Below are 25,045 nucleotides of genomic sequence, written 5' to 3'. Positions count from 1 at the left end.
AAACCGTCCTTAACTCCAGTTCTTGGGGAATCTGAAGCCCTCTTCTGACCTCTGAGGCATTGCACGGCATGAGTGCACTCACATACATGCAGGCAATACACTCATACACATAAAATAATAAAAATAATAAAATATTTTAAAAAGTTTTTATTATTAACTGATGATTTATTTTGTGTGTGTGTGGGGAAGCGGAAGGATGTGTGAGGTGGTTAGAGGACAAGCTTTCAGAGCTGGTTCTCTCCTTCTAACATGCAGGTCCCAGGTCATTACGCTTGGCGGCAATTGCCTTAACCTGCTGAGCCTTCTTAGATGGCCCAATTTTTAAATAATTTCTTTGAGGTGGTACTTGGTCCTCTGGGCGGGGCATCACAGTTTTGAAAGGAGACAGTTGTGATCAGTGGCCTGAGAGCCTCACAAGATGGGGCCTATTAACATTCTTTCCTGTAGAGAACCTCTAACCCGAGATTCCACCCCCTCCCAGCAACTGCATATAATCCTACCCTAAGTGCACATGACCTTGGGTGGTGCTAGAATATATAGGAGGTAGAAAGTTAATTGGGGCTGTGACTCTAGAAATGCAGCTTTTGTGCATTGTGATTTATGCTGGGATGGACTTTTATGGTGATGCAGCTACCCAGTGTCCCCATGCTTCTGTAAATAATACCAGTAAACTGAAATGGTCAACAAGACAGACTTGGATGGAATTGCTTCTGTTGATGTCCTATCTGGAAGTGAACAGCTGTTTCTGGGTTATTTCCTTAGGGAAAGTCAGGCAATATTCTTCCACTTAAAATTTTTTTAAGAGTGTATATGTGGGTCGGTGCATGTTGAGTGCAGTGACCTTGGAGATCGGAAGAGGGTGTCGGATCCCCTGGAGTTGGAGTTACCCAGAAAACTGAACTCAGGCCCTCCTCGAGAGTTGTATGTGCTTTTTTTCTTTTTTAAATAATTTATTATCTTTAGTGTATGAGTGCATTGCCTGCATGTATGTGAGTGTACTCATGTCATACAATGCCTCAGAGGTCAGAAAAGGGCATCATTCCCCTGGAACTAGAGTTAAGGATGGTTCGTAGCCACCATGTGGGTACTGGGAATCGAACCCGGGTCCTCTGCAAGAGCAGTCAGTGCTCTTAACCACTGAGCCATCTCTCCAGCCCAATTTAAAAATTTTAGTACATAAAAACCAACTGGAAAGGCTCTAAACTGTCAGGGTGACTTCAAATAATTCTGATGGCTGGGCACATTGTATTGTTTTGAAAAGCATGGCAACTGATTCTGATGCAGTAATCTAGTCATCTGGCACTGTTTGAAAATCCTACTAAACACATTTTAATCAGGTTTATAGTCTCCAGACAAATATTCTAAAATTTTACATTTTGCATTCCTTTCGTTGGAGGTTGGGGATATAGCTCAGTGAGTTGAGTATGTGCCTAGCATGCTTAAAGGCCTGGGCATGATTCCCAGTTTCAAAAAAACTCAATTTTTACATTACACTGGACAAGACTTCCAAAATAGTATTACTAATATTATATTTCCAGTATAGCCTTAATGGGTTATAATACATTTTTCTTTGGCATGGAGACAGCTTTCATATGCTAGTATTAACCTGACGTGTATTACTGAATGAGATTGTGTTTAATTTTATCAGATGGGGATCACAGATATCTGTGTGCAAATTAACAGGACACATCTACCTATTTTTTCCATATCAATTCTGTTTTTATGTTTGTTTTTTCCAATGTTTGGGATAGGATCCAGGATCCCATGTGCACTAGGCTAAGGCTTGACCACTGAATCCAGCCCTCTTATTTTTAAATATTTGAAAAAAAATCATCTATTCGGTGAGGGCATAGAAAATGTTGCTTTGTTTTGCTTTTTTAAAAAAAAGATAAGCTGGAAGGTGGCGCATTATCTTTAATCCCAGCACTCAGGAGGTAGAGGCAGGCAGATCTCTGTGAGTTCAAGGCCAGCCTGGTCTACATAGTGAGTTCCAGGACAGCTGAGGCTGCAGGGAGACCATCTCAAAAAGACCCAAAAAAAAAAAAAAAAAAGATAGGTTTTTTGCCAGGCATGGTGGGTACATGCATCTAATCCCAGCACTTGAGAGGTAGAAGCAGATGGATCTCTGTGATAACAAGGCCAGCCTAGTCTACAGGGAGCCCCTGTCTTGAAAAGAACGAAGTTAATAAGATAGGTCTTTCTTGGAACCTTCCTGTCTGGTCTGGAACTATGTAAGTCAGGCTGTTTTTGAACTTGTGTGTAGACCCTCCCCTGTCCCTACCTCCCGAGTGCTGTAATTACAGGCTTGTACTATTATGCCTGGTCCTGATTTTGTTTTTTTTTGTTTGTTTTACCATTATATATTTCCCTATATATAATGGTATTTTAAAATAATGTTCCCTTTAGTGGCTGGCTAGAGAGATGCCTCAGGGGTTAACAGCACATACTGTTCTTCCAAAAGACCCCAGTTTGGTTCCCAGCATCAACTTCAGGCAGCTCTCAACTGCCTGCAACTCCAGTTCCAGAAGGATCTGATGCTCTCTTCTGGTTTCCACAGGGACCTGTACTCACCTGCACAAAGCCACACAGAAATACACATAAATAAATCTTTTGAAAAAGTTCCCTTTAGATTATCTATTAATCATCAGATCTATTATCAGTATTACTGAAATGGAATAAGCAAACTCAATTATTATCAACGTTCCATCACAGAAAATGTATTATACTAGGTGCTGTGCAGGTTATAAAGAAGTGTAAGATATGGCTCCTGAGCACCAAAGAAGCTTAAACTGGCAACACAATAAAGCAAAGCATGAGAAACACTTAGGGAAGAAATTCATGAATGAAAGAAATGAACAGCTCACAGACCTGATGGCTCTGAAGTGGAGCACTTTGTTTTTTAAAATGTTATTTATTTTGGGCTGGCGAGATGGCTCAGTGGTTAAGAACATTGGTTGTTCTTGCAGAAGACCCGGGTTCAAATCCCAGCACACACATGGTGGCTCTGAACCGTCCTTAACTCCAGTTCCAGGGGAATCTGATGTCCTCTTCTGACCTCCGTGGGACTGCATGACACGGGTGCACTCACATACATACAGGCAATACACTCATACACATAAAAGTTATTTTTATTTTATGCATGAATGTTTTGCCTGCATATATGAAAGTGCACCTGTGTACGCAATGCCTGTGGAGGCCAGAAGAGGGCACTGGGTCCTCTGAAACTGGAGTTAAGGACAGTTGTTAGCTGCCATGTGGGTGCTGGGAACTAAACCCAGGTGCCCTGCAAGAGCAGCCAGTGCTGATAACTGCTGATCCATCGCTCTATGTCCTGTTTGGTTTTTTTTGAAAGACAAAGTCTTACTATGTAGCCCAGGTTGGCCTTAAACTCATGATCCTCTTGTATCAGTCTCTTGAGTGCTAGGATTACAGGTGTGTACCACCAGGCCTGGTTTGAAGTGCAACTTAAAAAAAGTATTATGTATATCTGTGTCTTTGGGGGGTGTATGTAAGTAGGTGCCTTTGGAGTTCAGAAAAGGGTGTTGAATTCTCTGAACCTGGAGTTACTGGCAGTTATGAGCCACCTGGCATAGGTGCTTGGAACTGAACTCAGGTCCCCCCTGCTCTTAATTCCTGAGCCATCTCTTCATCCTAAAGTGGAGCTTTTGAGTAACATTCAAAGGGTAAGGAAGAGGGGGCAGGAAGATGTTTGAAATATGGTTTATGAACCAGGTTAAACTGGCACTTGGACTTAAAAACAGATCCTAAGATTATTTTTGTTTAAGATAGAAAAATAAAGGGGAAGGAGAAGCAGCTTAGGACACATTTCCTGGTAATATGTTATAGGAAAAGAAAAGCTACTTTGAAGCCAAGTTTTTAGTCATTCTAAGAACTGGTGGGTGTCGAGCACAAAGAGTTCCAGAGGTAAGGAAAACATATATGAACCACAATAAAGGATAGGAGGTACATGGGATTCCATATTAACATTCCAGTTCAGATAGATGACAACCTGCACCACTTCCAACAGTATGTTCAACAGTTCCAATGGCAGTGTAGTGTAAGACCTAACAAGTAGGGAGGACTACCTTCTGGGCGATCATGTTGCAGATCTCAGGCAGGAAGTCCTCACTGAGGAGCTTATAGAGCTGTCGCTCTCTGAGGGAGGTCCTCTCTCGAAAACTCTCAGTGACCTGTCTCCACTCTTCTTCCGTTTGACATAGGAGCCACCAAGTACCTTGGCCTGGTCCTCGGGACCCTACAGAAAAGAGAGATGGATTCACCTCAATAGATGTTGCTAAGATATTTTGTTTCTACTATCCTGGGTCATGACTAAAATAAAAGAATAGGAAACGGGCTGGAGAGACGGCTCAGCAGTTAAGATCACTGACTGCTCTTGGAGAGGACCTGGGTTCGATTCCCAGCACCCACATGGCAGCTACGAACCAGCTATGACAGGTACACTCACATACATGCAGGCAATACATGCATACATTAAAAAAAAAGGAGATTAATTTTTTTAAAAGTATTTTTAATTTTACATGTATTAGTGTTTTGCTTGCATATGTATTTAAGTGAATCACATGTGTGCATTGCCTGCAGGTCAGAAGAGGCTGTCGGATCCCCTGGGACTGGAGTTACAGACAGTTAGCTGCCGTGTGGGAGCTGGGATCTGAAACCTGGGTCTTCTGCAAGAACAACCAGTGTTCTTAACAGTTGCGCCCTCTCTCCAACCCCAACCACTCTAATTTTTTAAAGGCTGACAGTGCACAAGTTCTGTTTTTAGGATGGGATCCTAATATGAGCTCAGGATACTGTCAAAGTCCAGAAATCAAGTGATCCTCCTGCCTTAGCCTCCCCCAAGTGCTGGGATTACAGGCTGTTACCTGATTGATAATGCACTTTTAATTTTCCTATCACTGTCATTGTTAGCACTTAAGTACCTAGAGACAATACAACCATAGACAGCTATTGTGACTTAAGATATCAATATTCTAGAAATGCTTAAATGTATTTTTCTAGAAAAAATGGTTTTGAATTTGAGACTTGGTAGAAATTTATGTCTTATCCCATTTATCATGACTTTGCAACTGATTATTTCCTCCCAAATTTATACCATTTGGATTAATGAATTAAAATCTAACTAGCAGTACAAGTCCCTGATAGCTCTCTGAGAAGCTCATTGTTCAAAGGTGTATTTGAATTTTTCTATATACTGTGCCACATGGTAGAGCATCAGACCTACTGTGAACAGACCTATTTCTGACAATGTGCCTGTAAGCTGGAGTGATGGGGAAAGGATGAGACATGAGGAGTAAAAAATTGGAGAAGACTACTGGAATCATTGTACTGTTCTGAATGGCTGGAAAATGAGCCACCATCATAACATATATGTGAATCATGCTGACTTGATAAACAGCAGCAAAGATCATTACCATTTCTTGTTGGGAGCTCAGATGCCAAGGAGTTTTCTTCCTGCTTTTCACTGAAACACAGGAAAAAGAGGAAGCAATTAAAACAAAGACATGCCCAAAACTATTTGTCTTTCCTGCCAAGTATAGACCCAATTAATATAATAGGGAGCAGAGGAGGGGCGTGGTCAAAGTTAGGAAGAATGGCCTTACCAAGTGAATTAAAAGTAAAATGCAGCTCTGCTGCTAAGAAGGACAGTTCTGAAACACAAGTCATCAAGGTTATGGCAATAGCATCAGTGCATAGGAAAACGACAACTTTAGAAAGTCTTCTGGAAAATCAAAAAGATGAGGCAAACAGAGGGGCTAAGAATTCTGATGTTCTCTTCCCTGACCCAGTCTACACTGAAGGGGGCAAATTTACTTGACCCTTATCTAAAGCTGTGAAATTGAACTGCCTCTGCTCAGGTCTATCACTTACCAGTAGAGGGTTGTACAAGTCCACAAGTGCAGTTACTGTATATTTTCAACACTAAGGTACTTTATTGGTAGTTGCAGAGAAATGAAAATAGGGGGCTAACAACCCTCTGTGTAATACCAGTTCAGGGGATCTGATGCCCTCTTCTGGCTTCTGTAGGCACTGCACATCTGTGGTACACTTACATGCAGGCAAAATATTCATATACATAAAGAAAATAAACCTTAAAAAAGGGCAGTTATAATTAGTAAAATTGAACTATTACTAATTCATAATGTGATTTATTAGAAATCTCCTTTTAACTTCTCTCTCACCCTCCCTCATTTTTATCACAGCCTTGCATGTAAGCCCAGGCTATCCTGAAATGCAGATCCTCCTGTCTCAGCCTAGGAATATTCTTTATGGTTTAAAAAAAAAGAAAAAAATAGAAAAAAAAATCACTGAAACTGCCTGACCCAAGCACACCTCAACTAAGTTGTTAGAACTTCTAAACTTAGAATAAGCAGCTTATTCTGTTACTGGAAATCTTAAGAGCATGGCCTCCATAGTATAGCTTTACAATGAAGGATTCTTTTACTATTATTATTTTATGTGCATGAGTGTATTGCCTGCATGTAGGTGCACCCAGGATGCACAGTGCCCACAGAGGTCAGAAGAGGGTGTTGGATCCCTTGGAACTGGAGTTACAGACAGTTATTAGCCAAGATATGGGTGCTGGGACCCAAACCTGGGTTCTCTGCAAGAACAGACAGTGCTCTTAACCTTTGAGCCATCTCTCCAGACCCTAGGATCTAATTGGTGGTTTTTTTTTTTGTTTTTTTTTTTGTTTTTGTCTTTTTGAGACAAGGTCTCTCTGTAGCCCCAGTTGTCCTGGAACTCACTATGTAGACCAGGCTGGCCTCAAACTCACAAAGATCTGTCTGCCTCTGCCTCCCAAGTGCTGGGATTAAAGGCGTGCATCACCACACCTAGCTTTTTTTTTTTTTTCCTTTTTCTTTTTGAGACAGGGTCTCCTTGCAGCCCCAGCTGGCCTGGAACTCACTATGTAGACCAGGCTGGCCTTGAACTCAGAGATCCACCTGCCTCTGCCTCCCAAAGGCGTGGTGGTGCATGCCTATAGTCTCAGCACTTGGGAGGTAGAGGCAGGCAGATGTCTTTGCGTTCCAGGCCAGATGGGGCTACAAGGAGACCCTGCCTCAAAAAAGAAAGAAAAGAAGGGAAGGAGGGAGGATTTACATAGGGCAGGTCGGATTCTGAATATTCTTTTCTTAAAATATGTATAAGAACGTTTTGTCTGCATGGAAGTGTACGACATATGTGCAGTGCCCAAGGAGGCCAGAAGAGGACATCAGATCCCCTGGAACTGAAGTTACAACCAAGTTGTTGGCTGTCATATGGGTACTGAGAACTAAATCAGTCCTCTGCAAGACCAGTCAACATTCTTAAAGGTTAGGTCAACTCTCCAGCCCAGGATTCTGAATATTCTTATAACAAGGCAGACTCTCCTGGGCAGGGGACACAGGTTAGTCAGTAAAGCATGAAACCCTAATCTGATCCCAGCAACCACACATTAACCCACACATTGAAAGTGTGGTCTAAACCTGTTAAAAAAGAGGGTCCCTGGGGCTGGAGAGATGGCTCAGTGGTTAAGAACAAATCCCAGCACCCACATGGCAGCTAACTCCAGTTTCAGGGGATCCAACAGCCTCTTCTGTCCTCTGCAGGCACTGCACAACCCAGGTGCACTTGCCTACATGCAGGCATAATAGTCATATACATAAAATAAAAAATTTTTAAAAAGAGGGTCCCTTGGGCTTGCTGACCAGTTAGTCTAGCTGAATAGGCAACCCTGTCCTTAAAAATAAGCTGAAAGGCTGGGCGTAGTGGTGTACGCCTTTAATCCCAGCACTCAGGAGGCAGAGGCAGGTGGATCTCTGTGGGTTCAAGGCCAGCCTGGTCTACATAGTGAGTTGTAGGCCAGCTGAGACTACAGGGAGACCCGGTCTCAAAAAAAAAAAAAGGTGAATTATGATCAAGAAAGACACTGACGTCAACCTCTGTCTTCCCATGCACATGCACCCCCATATGCTCACACACAAAAGGTAGATGCTTCTAGAATGTAATGATATATGAAATTTCCCAAATACATGAGGCTATCTTTTTCTTTTATGTAAAATTAAGGTTTCAGAAAATATTTACATTTCAGTTTTTCTTTATTGTTTGGGTATATTAATTACTGTACTTTCTTTCCACTTGGAGGAAAGAATTAACTCCGAAATTTGGAATAATATATAATTCTGTTGAAAGGCTGACTAGTCAATGCTTTGGTGGAAGGGGGTTGGGGAATGGAGACTAGGACCCTGTACATGTTAGGCATACATTCCACCACTGAGCTATATTCATAGTCCACAATTAATCAGAGAATTAATTTGTTCCACTTTCTTGTGATATAACAAATTTTTTTTGGGGGGGGTGTCTTTTTGAGACAGGGTCTCCCTGTCTGTAGTCCCAGCTGCCTGGAACTCACTATGTAGACCAGGCTGGCCTTGAACTCAGTGATCAGCCTGCCTCTGCCTCCCCAGTGCTGGGATTAAAGGCGTGTGCCACCACACCCGGTCATGATACAATTTTTATTTTTTATTTTTGATCTTTTTTGAGACAGGGTCTCCCTGTAGCTGGCCTGAACTCACAGAGATCCACTTGCCTCTGTCTCCCAAGTGCTGGGACTAAGGGCATGCGCAACCATGCCTGGCCATAACAATTTTTAAAATGTGTACAGTAGGGGCTGGAGAGATGGCTCAGCAGTTAAGAGCACTGTCTGTTCTCCCAGAGGACTAAGGTTCAGTTCCCAGCACCCACATGGTGACTGTCTATAAATAGTACTATAAACTGTCTATAAACTGTACTATAAATAGTACAGTAAAATCAATGTTTACCAAACACTATGTGTCAAGCACAGTTTTAATTATCTTATATTGCCATATACTGCCATGTTCAGATTTAATTCTTATTAAATGGATAACCATCACCCAATAAAATAACGGGCTCAGGGAAGGCAGATAACTTAGTAGAGAAAGGTCATGCAGAAAGGGCTTCCTGATTGCTTACCGTGTACTTGATAATTTCATGTGGACTCTGATCAGGTCTCCAAGAGCTAAGCCCTATGTTTTTACTTGGGCATAAGTGAAAAATCACAACAAAAAGGATGAAGTAAAATCAAGGTCTTTTCTGGCATGATGAAATTTTCTTACCTTGCTATAATCTCCTCCTGTAGTTTTTTCCGTTTTGGAGGTCTTCCTCTTCTTTTTCCTGTTTTTCCAGGAACATTTGAGACATTTTTTTGTCTTTCACTTTCCCTAAGAAACAGTATCATTAAATAGAAATGTTCTGGCATAGGACTGACAAGTTACATTTTCGTATTAGTAATTACAGTATTCTCTGTCACAATCATACCGAAAGGATTATGTAAAAGGGAAAGGACAAAGTGACTTCCTCTTGTCCATAGAGATTATTAGGATGTGGAACCAAGGAGAACTGATATTTACAGTAATAATGCGTAAGATCTAACACACACTTCTTATGGAACACTGCTCCTTGCAATATGAAGCCCAAATAAAACAGAAGGTAAGCATCATCCTGGATGCCATGGTAGTGAGGCCTCTGCTTATTTAGGAAGCACTTAAAAAGGCTTATATTCCAGCCATCATTAAAGATTTTGCCTTATGCTGATGGATCCTCAAACTTATATGGCAGATTATCAATTCTAATAGGAGAAATGAGGATTTAAATAATTTATTTATATATTTTTTTATGTGTCTGGGTGTTTTGCAATGCCTGTGGGGGTCAGAAAAAGGTGCTGGATCTTCTGGAACTAGAGTTAGGATGGCTGTTAGCTGACATGTGGGTGCTAAGAACTGAACCCGGGTCTTCTGAAAGAGCAGTCAGTGCTCATAACAGCTGAGTCATTTCTCTAGTCACAAAAAAAAAAAAGGATTCCTAAGGACTGCTGTATAAAGTAATCTGTGGTATAGTAGTACTTACCAAAATTATGTAATTATTTTATTTATTATTTTTATGTGTATGTATGCATTGCCTGCATGTAGGTAAGTGCACCCATGTCGTGCAATGCCTGTGGAAGATAGAAGAGGCTGTTGGATCCCCTGGAAATGGAGTTACGGACAGTTTTTAGCTGCCATGTGGGTGCTGGGATTCAAACCCAGGGCTTCTGCAAGAACAGCCAGTGTTCTTAACTGCTGAGCCATCTCTCCACCCCTTCCTCACAGTCTTTTGTCAGACTGTGGAGTAACTCTTGTATTTTTGCATGCAATTGCTCCTTGCCATCTTGCTAAAGCCTTGTCAATATGGCTAATTATTTCATTAGGAAAAACAAACTGGGAGCAGGAGATATGGCTCTTCTAGAGGACCTGGGTTCAGTTCCTAGTATCCGCAGGACTAACATTCATTGTAACAGGGGATCTGGTGCCCTCTTCTGGCCTCTGTGGGCAATGCAGGACATGGGACCACCTATATACATGCAGGTAAAACATACACATAAAATAAAAAGAAAAAAAATTTTTAAATGAAAAAATGAAGTGCTGTATATTAAATTCTAATATATTTAACTTCCACTGCTTAGATTTTTTTGTTCCCCATGTTTTTTATTCTTGGTAGTACAAACTCCAAGTAAGGACTAGGTAGCCCAGGCTACCAAGTCTTCCCAATCTAGACTTATTCTCTTCTTTCCTGAAGCCCTCTGGGATTCCAAGGAACCAGAGCAGAGTAAGCAAGTTGGGGGCTGCAGCTCAGAACTCAGCTTTGCAGACCTCCACACAGCATTTCTGTATATAGCAGTTATTATAGTCCTGATATTAGAGACGGTACCTGCTCAAGGAGAGTTCTCCATTGGACCTTCCTTGTACTGGGTCCTCTTTGTACATTCGTGTCCCATAGAAGTACCAGTAGAGTGCCCCTGAATTGTCTTCACCCAGAGGTTCTACTCGGAGACTATCTGCATCCAGACCCTAGATGAAACAAGAAAGTGGAGGTGGAAAAATGAGGAACATAAAACATGAGGAAACTAAAATGATAATTCAAAATTTACACTCAGGCATGTCCCATATTTTAATATGCCACACACTGCACCTAATTTCCTATCAGCACAGACGAAATACAGACAGAATGGGAAGGGAGTACCTTCTTTGATGAACAAGACAGTTAAGTACCTCAAATGTTCCCTACCCAACACTACTCTCATTTCACAAAAGAAAAGGGGAACCAAAAGGAATTTTAGTGACTCTCCTAAGTATTTGGTTTAGATTGTTACTTTTTTCTTGGTCTTTCTGAGACAGGGTCTCCCTGTAGCCCCAGCTGGCCCAGAACTCACTATGTAGACCAGGCTGGCCTCGAATTCACAGAGGTCTGCCTACCTTTGCCTCCTCAGTGCAGGATTAAAGGCATGCAACACCACACCTGGCCTTAGATTGTTAGTTTTATGTGTATCAGATCGATTGATCAATCTCTTTTGCTTTCAGAAAATTTTTATTTTATTTTATCTTATATGTATGTGCTGTATTGCCTGCATATAGGTAAGTGCATCCGTGTTGTGCAATGCCCACAGAGGACAGAAGAGGCTGTTGGATCCCCTGGAACTGGAGTTACAGGCAGTTGTTAGCTGCAATGTGGGTGTGAGACTCGAACCTGGGTCTTCTGCAAGAACTGCCTGTGCTCTTAACCACTGATCCATCTCTCCAGCCCCTTTCAGACAAAATTTTACTGTGTAGTCCTGAATAGCTTTGCACTCTCAGCTTTTCAAGTGCTGGTATTACAGGTTCAATAGGCACGAGCCACCACACCTGGTTTCCAATCAGATATTCTGAAGGCTTTGTCTCATATGATTCTGTACTGTAATGCTCCCAGCAACTTCTTGGATATGTGTGTATCTACAGCACTGAAAACCCCTGAGCCATCTCTCCAGCCCCAATACAGTAACTTTTTTATTTCAGCTGAAATCCAGCAAAACAACTCTCCATTTACTCCAGGACCTGGCTACACTGGCCTGCTCACTGCTATGCATTTAGCAAGGACTGGATTAAATTAATTATACAATGATTTTTATAATATGTCTGTGCATAGAACTGGACTAAGAAGTCATCAACACATTTAATCATTTATGATTGAATAGGATTAGAAACTGACCTATTTGTGAAAGCAATATCCTCCCATAATATATTTCTAAAGTAGATAAACAGCAACAGAATAAGGGGAAGAGAAGAGATTTCCACATCTTCTGTCTCCCTCTGGCTTTTTTTTAGTTGGAATGTGCATACAAAATGAATTTCACTAGCATATATATTTCAAGTCCTTGAAGATTCCAAATAGTTATTTTAATTATTGAATAAAACCCAGTGGCAAATTCACTGCTTTGTGTGTGTAAAACAGGTAGATCTTTTTGGGTTTCTTGTCTGAGCTGGGAGTCAGTACAGGTAAAGAGGCGAAACCAAAAGCCATACCTGTAGGGCTTGCATTCCCTGGGTCATGAGCATGATTGTAGATACAGCGTCATTATCAATTAAGAGCACAAAGACTGGTATGAACAAGCTAACTCTGGCTTTGCAGTACTTTTGGATTTCACATACTAAATGTTGGCTTTTTACTGCTCTAGAAAAAAAGAGCTTACTAGAAGTACCTTGAGGAGATCAAAGACATCGTCTGCATCTAGCCGGTAATCACAGAGGCGATGCAGGATCTCCACCCGAGTGCGGAGAGGAAGGTCTTGGAAACTGGCGTCCCTCAGCGGGTTGGGCTTTCCTTCTTCCAGCTCCCAGCGGTAATTGATGATGTCTTCCAGGTAGCTGTGGAATGTCTGAGGCCTAGTCAAATGGCCCCAAACACAAATATACATCACTAGACAACAGAGGATGGGTGGAAAGGGGAAAGAACTGATGGTCTGACAGCTGACAAGTTTTTGAAAAGCAGTAAGAAGAGAAGCATCTGAAGGCTTTTCACTGAAGATTTATATACTAGACTATTTATATGAATGCTGTATTAAATCCCAAAGAAGATAATCATATCAAGAGTTTCACATAGCTGGCTAACTTTATAGTAGTAGGCAAAATCTTTTGTCTTTTTGAGACAGGGTCTCCCTGTAGCCCCAGCTGGCATGGAACTCAATAATGTAGACCAGTCTGGCCTCGAACTCACAGAGATCAGCCTGCCTCACCCTCTTGAGTGCTGGGATTAAAGGTGTGCACCAGGCAATGGTCTCACCCTTTATTTATATATAGAGAGAAACTTTACAGAGTTCATAAAGACATGCATTTTAAAACCGGTTCCATGACTCATTCTTACAGATGACTTGGGTTCAGTTCCAGCATCACTTGGTGGCTAACAACCAACTCTAACTCCAGATATCCTCTTCTGGTCTCTGTGAGCATTACATAACATGGATGCACTTACACACATGCAGGCAAAACATTCATACACATAAAATAATTTTAAAAATTGGATTCGTTTCTTAGCACACACATAAAACAAAAACAAAAACACGAAAAATCTGACTTACATTAATTTACTTATATTTCAGGCTAAGATGCAAAGGCAGAAAATGCCAGAATACCAAGTCACTCATAATGTACAACTATACTATATATTAATTTTCTTTCTTTTTAAAAACAGATTTGTTTTGAGGGGCATGTGTACACTGTACCATGGCACACATGTGGAGGTCAGAGGGCAACTTGAAGTTGTTGCTTGGTTCTCTCCTTCTATCATGTGGGGTGCACAAAGATTGGACTAAGGTTATCAGGCTTGACGGCAAGTACGTTTACTCATGGAGCCATCTTGCTGGCCACTTTTTTCTTTTTTGTAAGACAGTCTCATATGTTGCCTGGGCTTGTCATCTTTAGCTCTTGAGTTCATGAGGTCCTCCAGCCTCTGCCTAAACAGGTGGGAGTACAGGTGCATACCACTGCAACTGGCTAGTCCAAATTTTGAACACAAATGTTTCAAAAAACATTCAAGACCACAGTATGGCAACCTGAACTTTTTCTAGGCTGGAGTTGGACTGACAATACTACATTTTGGGTAGTAGCTAACTATATTAAATAACTATTTGTCAGGTGGCTATTTTGCATTTCAACTGTTGAATCTAAATTCAATTTACCACATAGCATGAAATTTTGTTTCTTACTAACAAAGAGAACTGGAGAGTTGTCAGTAAAAGATATGTGAACCAGGAATAAAGGGGCTAGGTAAGGAGAAATGAAACTGGCTATGGTGAATATGAAAATTAAGAAGGAGATTTCTTTGGTTCTTTAAAATATTTTGGGGGCTGGAGAGCTGGCTCAGCAGTTAAGAGCACACTGGCTGCTCTTGCAGAGGACCCAGGCTGGGTTCCCAGCACTCACATGGCTGCTAATATCTCTCCATAATTCCAGTTCCAGAAGATCCAAGGCCCTCTTCTGGTCCCTGTAGGCACTGCAGGCACATGGCATACATACAAAACACTCATACACATAAAATAAAAATAAATTTAAAAAATAAATTTTTTAAAGTTGCTAGTCATGTGAAGAATACATTTTGGAAATAAACCTTTTTTTATTGTATATGTATGAATGTATTTCCTGCATGTGTGTAAGTACACAGGTGTCATGCAATGCCCTTGGAGTTCAGAAGAGGGTGTTGGATTCCCCTGGAACTGAAGTTATGGATGGTTGTTAGCTGCCATGTAGATGCTGGGAATCAAACCCGGGTCCTCTTCAAGAGCAACCAGTGCTCTTAACCACTGAGCCATCTCTGCAGCCCCATATTATGTGCTTTCAAGAATTTCTAGGGCCAGGGGTGGTGACAACCACCTTTAATCCCAGAGGCAGGAAGAACTCTGTGCATTCCAGACCAGACACAGTGAGTTCCAGGCCATAGCCAGGACTACATAGTGAGTCCCTGTTTCAAACAAACAAACACGAGCAGAGAGACTAGAGAAATAGCTTAGTAGTTAAGAGCATTTGCTGTACATTCATGAGGACCAGAGTTCACATCTCAGCACCCATTTAACAAGGCAAGAGAAATGAACATGCCTTTAATCCCAGCTCCAAACAGGTTAGAGACAGAAGGATTACTGGGGCTTGATGTCTTCCAGCCTAGCTAAGAAAACAGGAGCCCTAGGTTCCGGGAGAGACCCTGCCTCAAAGGAATTAGCAGAGAGTGATAGAGGACACCCAGCAACCAACCTCTTCTGGTCTCTGTGTGTGCACAAGTGAGTATACCCCTCTACATGTACATATACTCACAGTGGCACATAAACACACAAATAAATCTTAAAAAGAAAAAAATGAACACAAACACTATTTAGCATAAACACTGTATTTTCAGATTTGATCCCAGGGTCCCACATGGTGGAAGGAGAAAACATTGGCAAGTAGTCCTTATATCTCCACATGTGTGCTGTGGCACATGCACTCTGTGAGACATGTGATTACACATGCATGCATGCATGCTTAACATGTACATGTGCAAGCTACCCACACCAAATAAATTTTAAAAATTTAGGGAAAAAAAAAAGAAAAACATTTCATTTGAATATTTTAAAAAGAAGATCAAATCAACCGAGCAAGTGATGGCAACTATGATCCCAGCACTGGGGAGACTGAGGCAGGAGGATCATGGTGAGTTTGAGGCTAGCGTAAACCACATACTGAGACCTTGCTCAAGAAACCACCCAAACAAAAACCAAGTAGAAGTTCTGAATATAGCAAGGTCTACTTTGTCTGTTGCTCCTGCCTTGACCCCTCAAGTGCTGGGATTACAGACCCAAGATACACCCATGCACAGCTTCCACCTGCATGTGGAGGTCAGAGGGCTAAAGATGGGAGTTAGTTCTCTCCTCATTATTTGGGTCCCAGGGATAGAACTCGGTTCATTAGACTTGTCAGCAGGCACCTTTACCACTGAACTATCTCACCAGTCCCAAATCTTCTTAATGACTTATTTTCTCATTAATGCTCTATCCTACAAAATACTAGGAAAAACAACTGGTTGTTATTTAATATCAAATGAAGAGTGAGATGAAATCAGCTCCCAATTAAAACTGTTTTTCATAAGAAAGGTTATGGTCAACAGGGCAAATATGAAAATGAGCTTAACCCTAGCAGTGAGCTGGGCCAACTCGGATATAATATATTCCAATAGCAGACCCTGAATGCTATTTTGTTTCCTAATCCTTTACTGTTTAATTGGCAGCAAGTTTTTTTTTTAATATTTTATTTTTATTTGATGTGTATGAGTATATTGCCTACATGTAAGTACACCATATGCATGCCAGATGCCTGGATAGGCCAGAAGACAGCATCAGATCTCCGGAACTGGAGTTAAGGACAGTGTTAGCTGCTATGTGGGTACTGGGAACCCAACCCAGGTCCTCTGCAAGAACAGTTAAGTGCTCTTACCTGATGAGCCATGGCTCCTGCTCTCAAGTGCTGTTTTTCAAGAGAGGTGGCCTGAAATTTGCAATGTAGATCAGGCTGTCTTTGATCTCATACAGATCCACCTGCCTCTGCCTCCTGAGTTCTGGGATCAAAGAAGTGCATCAATGTACATAGCAAGTGCTATGTTTTAACATGATGAGTCTCAGGCAGCAGAACTTGTGACTAGGTGGAGCAACAGATTTTAACAACTGCAGTGTTCTTTGGGAGATCACAGATTTTAAGTATTTTATTATTATTATTATATTTTGGTCTTTTTAGAGACAGGGTCTCCTGGTAGCTCCAGCTGCCTGGAACTCACTCTGTAGACCAGGTTGGCCTCAAATCCGCCTGTCTCTGCCTCCCAAGTGCTGGGATTAAAGGTGTGCGCCACCACATCTGGCAGTATTTTATTATCTTTATTTTATTTTATGTGTACAAGTATAGATACCTGCATGTAAGTGCACTTGTGTCATGCAATACTTGTGGAGGTAAGAAGAGGGTATCAGGTCCACTGGAACTAGAGTTACATATGGTTTTTAGCCACCATATGGGTGCTGGAAACCAAACCTGGGTCTTCTGCTAGAGCAGCCAGTGCTCTTAACTGCTGAGCCATCTCTCTAGCCCTATAAAGGTCATTTTAAAAGTAAAATAGATAAGAGTCTAAGTACGGTTTGTATGAAATGTAAAGTCTGAAGTGTTTACCTTGAAGAAACAGACACAGGCACGAAACCAATACAAGAAGTGATATGCTTAATTCATTTGGCCTGAAAGCATTCCAAGGGATCACCAGAGGAACAAAGGCATAAAGAACTACCTGGAAAGATGCTCAACATCAGGGGCTTTCCAATATGTGTATGAAATCATGATGAAATATTACTTCATACCTATTATGATGGTGAGCATCAAAAACACTCTGACCAAGTACCAAAATGTGCTGACCAAGATATAGAGAAATTAGAATCCTTGTATACTACTGACAGGAATGTGAAATTGTACAGCTGCTTTTGGAAGGTTTGGAAAATTGCTCAAAAAATTAAAGAACAACTGAGCATGGTAGTATATCTGTAATTCCAGCACTTGAGAGGCTGAGGCAGGATGATTGTAACTTCAAAGCCAGTGTGGGCTACATAGGAAGTTCCGTATTAAACTGGGTTACACGACAACATCATGCCCCCTACAACTCTCCAAAAAAGAAAAAAGTTACTCTATGATCTAGACATTTCTACTGGGAGATACACAGAGAAATCAAACAGAAGTTTACACAAAAACTTGTACACTGATAGTCAAAACAGCCCAATTCCTAACAACTTGAAAAGGGAAATTGTGTAATGATTGTTCTTTAACTGATGAATAAACAGAAGACCAAAATGTATATCCACACAGTAAAGCATTATTTGTCCCACAAAACAAAACACAACAGCTAGGCTTGATGATTCACACCTATAATCTCAGAGCTCCTGAAGCTCAGTGAGGCAGCAGGATCATCTAGATAGATTTTGAGGCCAGTCTACATTACATGGTAAATTCCAGGTTAGTCTGGGCTACAGAGTGAGACCTTGTTTCAGGGGAAAAAAATAGAAAAAAAGAGGAAGAAAAAGTAGTGATTCACGTTAAAACAGATGAAATTTGAAAATATATTTAAAAAATATTTTATTTATTATTTTTAGGTAAGTGAACACGTGTCGTGCAATGCCCGCAGAGGACAGAAGAGGCTGTCGGATCCCCTGGAACTGGATTTATGGACAGTTGTTAGCTACCACGTGGGTGCTGGGATTCAAACCCGGGTCTTCTGCAAGAACAGTCAGTGTTCTTAACCGCCAAGCCATCTCTCCAGCCCTGAAAATATTATATTAAATGACAGAAGCCCAGTAAAAAAATATTCCATGATTCCACTACTAAGAAGTACCAGCAATAGTCCAATCTACAGTGGTAACAAACAGAATAGTGATGCTGAGGGCAGATGGTTAGGCAAATAGGGAGGGCCCAAGAGTGGGAAGGAAGCAATTTTTAGGGGTGATAAAAATGTTCTGTGATGAGTGTGATGGTTCCATGATTTTATATTATACTCAAAGCCAATGAGTTGTACAGTAAAGGCCAGAAGAATAAGTAAAAAGAAAGAGAAGCATATCAAAAGTGGAAGCCGGGCACTTTTAATCCCAGCACTTGAAAGGTAGGCAGATCTCTGAAGTCAAGGCCACCCTGGTCTATACAGCATATTCCAGGCCAGCTAGGGCTATAGGAAGAGTTCAGATCCCTAGTACCTACATAAAAGCTGGGCATGTCGACATGTATCTGTGAACACAGCAGTGGGAAGAGTCGTGCCAGTTGCTGACCAGCCAGTCTAGCTGAATTAGCAATCTACGAGGTGAAGGCAGCCCTGGTGACCAGGCAGCCAAATCCGTTCACTCTGACCTTCACCATCTGTCTCAGTGTTCAGGCTGCCACTACATGAGAAGATACAGCTGTCTCTGGTACAGGGAGGAGCAGAGAGTCACTTGTACTCCTGTACAAGGTTGGGCCTGACAACAACTGTCATGAAACAGGGAGGAACTTAGAGTTAATTTCATTTCCTGTTTCATTATCTCAGCTAGGACTTCCAAAATGATGCTAAAAGGGGGGAGGGGAATTCACAAGGCTCTACCCCTCCCTGAGGAACTCTAGGCTGTTAATGGTTGCTAGAGGAGGAAGAGACCTCCTTCCCTTCCTTTGTGTGTGGTGGTGGCTGTGGTGGTGGTGGTGGTGTGTCTGTGTGTGTGTGTGTGTGTGTAAGTCAGAGGGTTACTTCACGAGTAGAGTCTCTTCTATAATGTGGGTCCGAGGGAATGAACTCACATTATCAGGCTTTACCTGCTGTGCCATCTTGCCAGCCCCCCAATTTTTTGTTTTAAAAATTATTTTTATTCTTTAATTATGTGTATATATATGTGTGTGTGTGTGTATATGTGCACATGTGCCCCTGGAGATCCAAAGAGGGAGTTATGGGTGGTTGTGAGCTGCCTGATGTGGATGCTGGGAACTGAACTCAGGTCCTCTGTAATAATAGCAGTATGTGTTCTTAATTGCTGAGCCATCTCTCCAGCCCCCTAAACTAATTCTTTTGAGATAGTGTCTCACCTATATAGCACATATTACCTCTACTTTGAAATCCTCTTGCTTCAGTCTCTTAAGAAATTCAAGTATGCATCACCCTGCTGGCCACACATACTCACAGGCCCCTCAGCAATTTGTTTGTTTGTTTTTAAGACAGGGTCTCAGGGCTGGAGAGATGGCTCAGTGGTTAAGAGCACTGACTGTTCTTGCAGAAGACCCAGGTTCAAATCCCAGCACCCATATGGTAGCTAACAATCATCTGTAACTCCAGCTCGAGGGGATCCAATGCCTCTTTCTGACCTTTTCAGGCATTGCACGACACAGATACACTTACATACATGCAGGCAATATGCTCATACACATAAAATAAAAATAACAGTAATTTTTTTTTTTTGTCTTTTTTGAGACAGGGTCTCCTTGTAGCCCCAGCTGTCCTGGAACTCACTATGTAGACCAGGCTGGCCTTGAACTCACAAAGATCCACCTGCCTCTGCCTCCCAAGTGCTGGGATTAAAGGCGTGCGCCACCACGCCTGGCCATAAAATATTTTTTAAAAAAAGAAAGATAGGGTCTCACACTACAGCCTTGGCTGGCCTAAATTTCATTGCAGTCCTCCTTCCTCAGCTTCCCAAATGCTGGGATTATAGTGAGCCACCACATCTGCTTTCAGATTTCTTTTTCTTTAAGATGAAATGAAAGTAAATGGAGTACTTATGGGTGTTTTCATGTTAATGCATGTGGATTACCACTCCTGGAACAAAGATAATTACCACCTTAGTAATTTCTTCAATGAAAGTAAAATCCATAGCTATTTTCTCTTATGTCTGGGCTCCAGTCCATAAACAGGTGAAGTCAGTTTGTGAAAATTTGAAAAAATTGTGGTTTTTTTTTTCTGTAACTATACTATACATTGAGATTTATTTGAACTCATTATTGTAGACCAGGTTGGCTTCGATCTATTTATTTTTATTATATATGTATGAATGTCTTGTCTGCATATTTGTGTTGTGAAAAGCCTACAGAAGCCAGAGGGCTTTAGATGCTCTGGAGCTGGAGTTATAAAAGGTTGTTAGCTGCCACGTGGGTGTTGGGAACATGTGGGTGCTGGGAATCAAACCTGGATATTCTGGAAGAAATGCCAGCTCTCCAACCCTCACTTAAAAAAAAAAAATTTTTTTTTTCTTTTTGAGACAGGATCTCTCTGTAGCCCCAGCTGGCATGGAACTCACTATGTAGACCAGGCTGGCCTTTGAACTTACAAAGATCCACCTGCCTCTGCCTCCTGAGAGCTTGGATTAAAGATGTGTGCCACCACCCCAGGCTCACTGAAATGTTTTAAGATGACTGCTGACATAAGGTGGTACTTTCATCATAGCCTTGTAAGAGATTCTGAGATAGACATGCCCCGATTCCTCTGGCATCTGAAAGGAATGAATCACCTTCCTTTCTTCTTATTTTTGGGAGACAGGGTCTAATGCTGACCAGGATGGCCTTGAACTTCTACCTTCTGCCTCTGCCTCTCAAATGCTAGGATTAAGGTATGCATCACAAGGCCTGTTTATGTGGTATTGGGAATCAGAACCATAGCCTTATGTGTATTAGGCAAGTGCTCTACCCACTGAGCCATATGTCCCCCAAATCCTTTGAGACAGGTCTCCTTGTAGCCCCAGCTAGCCTGGAACTTGCTATGTAGACTAGCCATGCACCACCACTTTCAGCTAAAATGAAGCTTTTAATTGATAGCAAAATGAACAAATTCCTGAAATCTCCCTCCCTTCTTGAAACAGGGTGTCACTCTGTTTGAGGCTGGCCTCAAACTTGTGGGTAATCCTCCTGTGTCAGCCTCATGAGTGCTGTGATAACAGATATGGGAAACAACATCTGGGTATGACAATTTTTAAAGAGAAGGGCAAATTAGAGTGACTAATCCCACCATAAAGACTGTTGTATTAAGACAGAAGAGCTGGTATATAAAGGCTCAGTCCAAAAATCATTTCTTGTACCAAGTTTTCTTAACACTCCATACTTTTTATTTCTTTTTCTTTCTTTGATGGAGGAAGGTGTTTTGAAACAGGGTCTCACTGTAGTCCATGCTAGCCCTTAGGCTCTCAGCAAATCTCTTGCCTTAGCTTCCCCAGTGCTAGGATAACAGATGTGAGCCACTGTGCCCAGCGTTTTCCTTCTATGCATATATTGCAGAAACTGTGTACTTCCAATTAGATAATCATTACTGTGATTACTGTGGACATCCCTGTCCTCACCCAGCACAAAACTATAAGCTCCAGAAGAGACAGCAGGAGAGTGCCACTAGCAGACCTAAAGGGCATCACGTTCAGAGCTAATGAGAACTATGCAGACACCTCTGTGTACTAATAATTAAGGATAAAATGAAACCACTTCCGTGGTGGGCAGTCTGGTGAGTTGTTAACAAAATTATATCTGGACATTTCTTTTAACTTGTACACTTCCATAAACTTATATATAGTAAGAAGTTTAAAGTTTATAAACCTAGTTGAGTTTTGTATAAAACTATACTCAATGTAACATGTTTACCACAGTTACAAATTAGACAAAAGGATGCCGGGTGTGGTGGCCCATGCCTTTAATCCCAGTACCTGGGAGGTAGAGGCAGGAAGATCTCTGAGTTCAAGGCTGGCCTGGTCCACATGGTGAGTTCCAGACCAGCTGGGGATACAGGGAAACCCTGCCTCCAAAAAAAAAAAAAAAAAAAAAAAAAAAAAAAAAAAAAAAAAAAAAAAAAAAGAAAAGAAAAGAAAACTAGACATAAGGGGTTGGGGAGAGTTCTCAGCGGTTAAGAGCACTGATTGCTGTTGTAGAAAACCCAGGTTCAATTCCACAACCCACATGGAGGCTAACAACTGTCTGTTAACTCCAGTTCCAGGGATCCAATGCCCTCTTCTGACCTCCTTGGGCACTGCATGACATGGGTGCACCTACCTACATGCAGACAACACACTCATACTCATAAAGAAAGAAAAAAAAAAGTCAGGTATGGTGGCACACACCTTTAGTCCCAGCACTCAGGATGCAGAGGCAGATGGACCTCTGAGTTCAAGGCCAGCCTGGTCTACATAGTGAGTTCTAGGCCAGCTGGGGCTACAGGGAGACCCTGTCTCAAAAAGAAAAAACAAAACAAATCCACCAAGGGTGGTGGTGCACACCTTTAACCTCAACATTGGGGGGGGGCGGTGCAGAGGTAGGCAGATCTTTTTGAGTTTGTGGCTAGCCTGGTCTATATAGTAAGTTCTGAGAGAGCTGGGGATACATATTAAGGCCCTGACTTAAAAAAAAAAAAAAATCCCCAAACAAAACAAAGACTATATATCAAGGTACAAAGAGATAGCTCAGTGATTAAGAGCACATACTGTGCTTGCAGAGAACCCAAATTTGGTTCCCAGCACTCACAATCTCCCGTAACTCCAGGTCCAGGGGATCTGACATCCTCGACCCCCTCTTCTGGGCTCTGTGGGCACCTGCACATACACATACTTCTTCCTTTATATATTTTATTTATTATTTTATGTATATGAATGTATAGCTTGCATGTTATGTAAGCATATCCACATAATGGAATGCCCACAGAGGTCAGAAGAGGGCCCAAATCCCCTGGAACTAGAGTTAAGTATGGTTGTTAGCCACTATGTAGGTGTTGGGAGCCAAACCTGGGTCCTCTACAAGAGCAGCTAATGCTCTTAACCACTGAGCTATCCCAGCCCCACACATAATTCTTTTACACCATTGTTAGGGAAGTACTGGGCCTGATGTTAATGTCCAAGAAAACTGAAATGGACAGCAAGGTGCAAGTCTACACTCTAGTTGAGAGTTACTTGGTCTGTACTCAGCAGCTTTCTGTCTAGAAGACTCAAGTGGTATTTATAAGTATTAATAAAAATAAATCACATTTTCTTCCATTCTCTATTTAGATGTTAGGCTTGGAGGTTTATTTGTTTGGAGGTGTTTTTATTTTGAGACAGGGTCTTGGTATGTAGACCACACTGGCTTTGAACTTGCTGCAAACCCTCCTGCTGCCTTTGTCTCCCAAGGGATTACAGGCATGTACTTCCATACCCAGTAAGCCCCCACTCCCTTTTTTTCTTCCTTTGAGAAAGTCTCACTATGTAGAGCCTGCTGGCCTGGAATTCACTTTGTAGACCAGGCTAGTCTCCGAGACCTCCTGCCTTTGCTTCCTAAGTGCAGTCTGAAAAATATAAACATCTACATTGCTTCAAAGGGCCAAGTGACTATGAAAGCCTTTTGGTGAGTTTGCCCTATTTTCTTCAGTATAGGAAAGTAGCAAAGCAACTGTTATCAGCTCAGATCAAAGCAAGAGAATGCTTGGTGTGGCCATACATAACCCATAGTCCAGCTACTTGGAGGCTCAGGCAGGAAGAACTCATGAACCCACGAGTTCTGAGCCAGCCTGGGTAACACAGAGCCTTAAAAATCGAAACCAAGAGAATTGATCTAGTCAGGGAGCTCTTTATTTGTATGCATAGGTAACATTTACTCCCAGTCTCTACACATCTCAAAGGCACTGGAGAGCTATTTACTTGGCAGTTACAGCAGAAGGGAGCCCAGAGGCTCCAAGTTAATTATGCCAGTTATATGAACAACAGAAGACATACAAGCCACAGAAATGCAGTGAAACCTGATTTTAAGCTGTTAGGCAATATTTTGCCCATATTACAAGCCAAAATCAGAAGTTGCACAAGGAAAGAAGATATTCTACACTCAAATATGGTAGCTGGTATGATGGAATGACTTTGCGAACATAAACTCAAGGATTACAGTAAAGAATGAGCAAAGATAAGGCTGGCAATCTATCTGTGTACACAGAGTCTACACTGTAATGAACTGGTCAATGCTGGGTTCTTGTTTGTCACGGAGACAGGAACCACCACAACAGCTGGTTAATGTGCTTCCTATGTAAGAAATAGTAAGACCAAGATTACTCACGTGATATCCCTTCGCTGATAGCAACCCTGAAGTAGGCAGGCAATCAGGTCACTGATAAACTCCACATCATCTCTGTGAAGGGCTGCCTCTAACTCCTGAGAGAGGAAGGAGAGAGAAATGGAGCGATCAAATGGAGGTTTCTTAAAACGCATCTGTTTGTGTCTCCTATTACCCCATCAGACAACAGCAAGCAGCAGAATGGTTAGTGGAAATAAAGGACTTGCCACAAATAATGCTGCCCTTCTTCCCATTAACACAGAAGGGCAATGAGAGTTCAGTGCTTTGGTTCATTCTCTCTCTGCTTATTAGCCCCCATTCCACACACTGGAATAAAGATACAAGCATCTTTCTTTTTATAAACTGATGCTAACTGCACAATCAAAAACCTGACAAATAAACATGCCACACTGTTTTCTTTTGTGTGTATGTGGTATATACATGTGTGCAGATGTGTGTACAGGTGTGTTCACCTGCAAAAGCCTGTGTGGAGGCCAGAGGTCAAGATATCTTCCTCAATTGCTTCTCTACCTTATTTTCTGGGACAGGGTCTCTCACTGAATCTGGAACTTCCTAAACTGAAAGTGGATTAGGCTAGACCAGCTGGCCAGTGAACCCCAGGGATCTGCCCATCC

The 25,045-nt window shown here is 41.8% G+C and overlaps 1 protein-coding gene across 1 annotated transcript in view; it reads right to left on the bottom strand.

Annotated features, from left to right (window-relative positions):
* LOC103745891 (cat eye syndrome critical region protein 2 homolog) overlaps nt 1–25,045 on the bottom strand; it is a 155,105-nt gene that overhangs the window by 33,924 nt on the left and 96,136 nt on the right. The window contains exons 2-7 of the mRNA XM_008847902.3: nt 24,414–24,508; nt 12,572–12,755; nt 10,768–10,907; nt 9,138–9,242; nt 5,433–5,482; nt 4,086–4,255 (exon numbers count right to left, since the gene is read on the bottom strand). Coding sequence (XP_008846124.1) covers nt 4,086–4,255; nt 5,433–5,482; nt 9,138–9,242; nt 10,768–10,907; nt 12,572–12,755; nt 24,414–24,508 — 744 coding nt within the window. The remainder of the gene's footprint in view (nt 1–4,085; nt 4,256–5,432; nt 5,483–9,137; nt 9,243–10,767; nt 10,908–12,571; nt 12,756–24,413; nt 24,509–25,045) is intronic.

Source organism: Nannospalax galili, unplaced genomic scaffold, assembly GCF_000622305.1.
Source record: "Nannospalax galili isolate Female #2095 unplaced genomic scaffold, S.galili_v1.0 scaffold1104, whole genome shotgun sequence".
In the NCBI taxonomy this organism is placed as follows: Eukaryota; Metazoa; Chordata; class Mammalia; order Rodentia; family Spalacidae; genus Nannospalax; species Nannospalax galili.
Note: the sequence above shows the minus strand (reverse complement) of the source record. Positions and strands in the feature narration are given on the sequence as shown.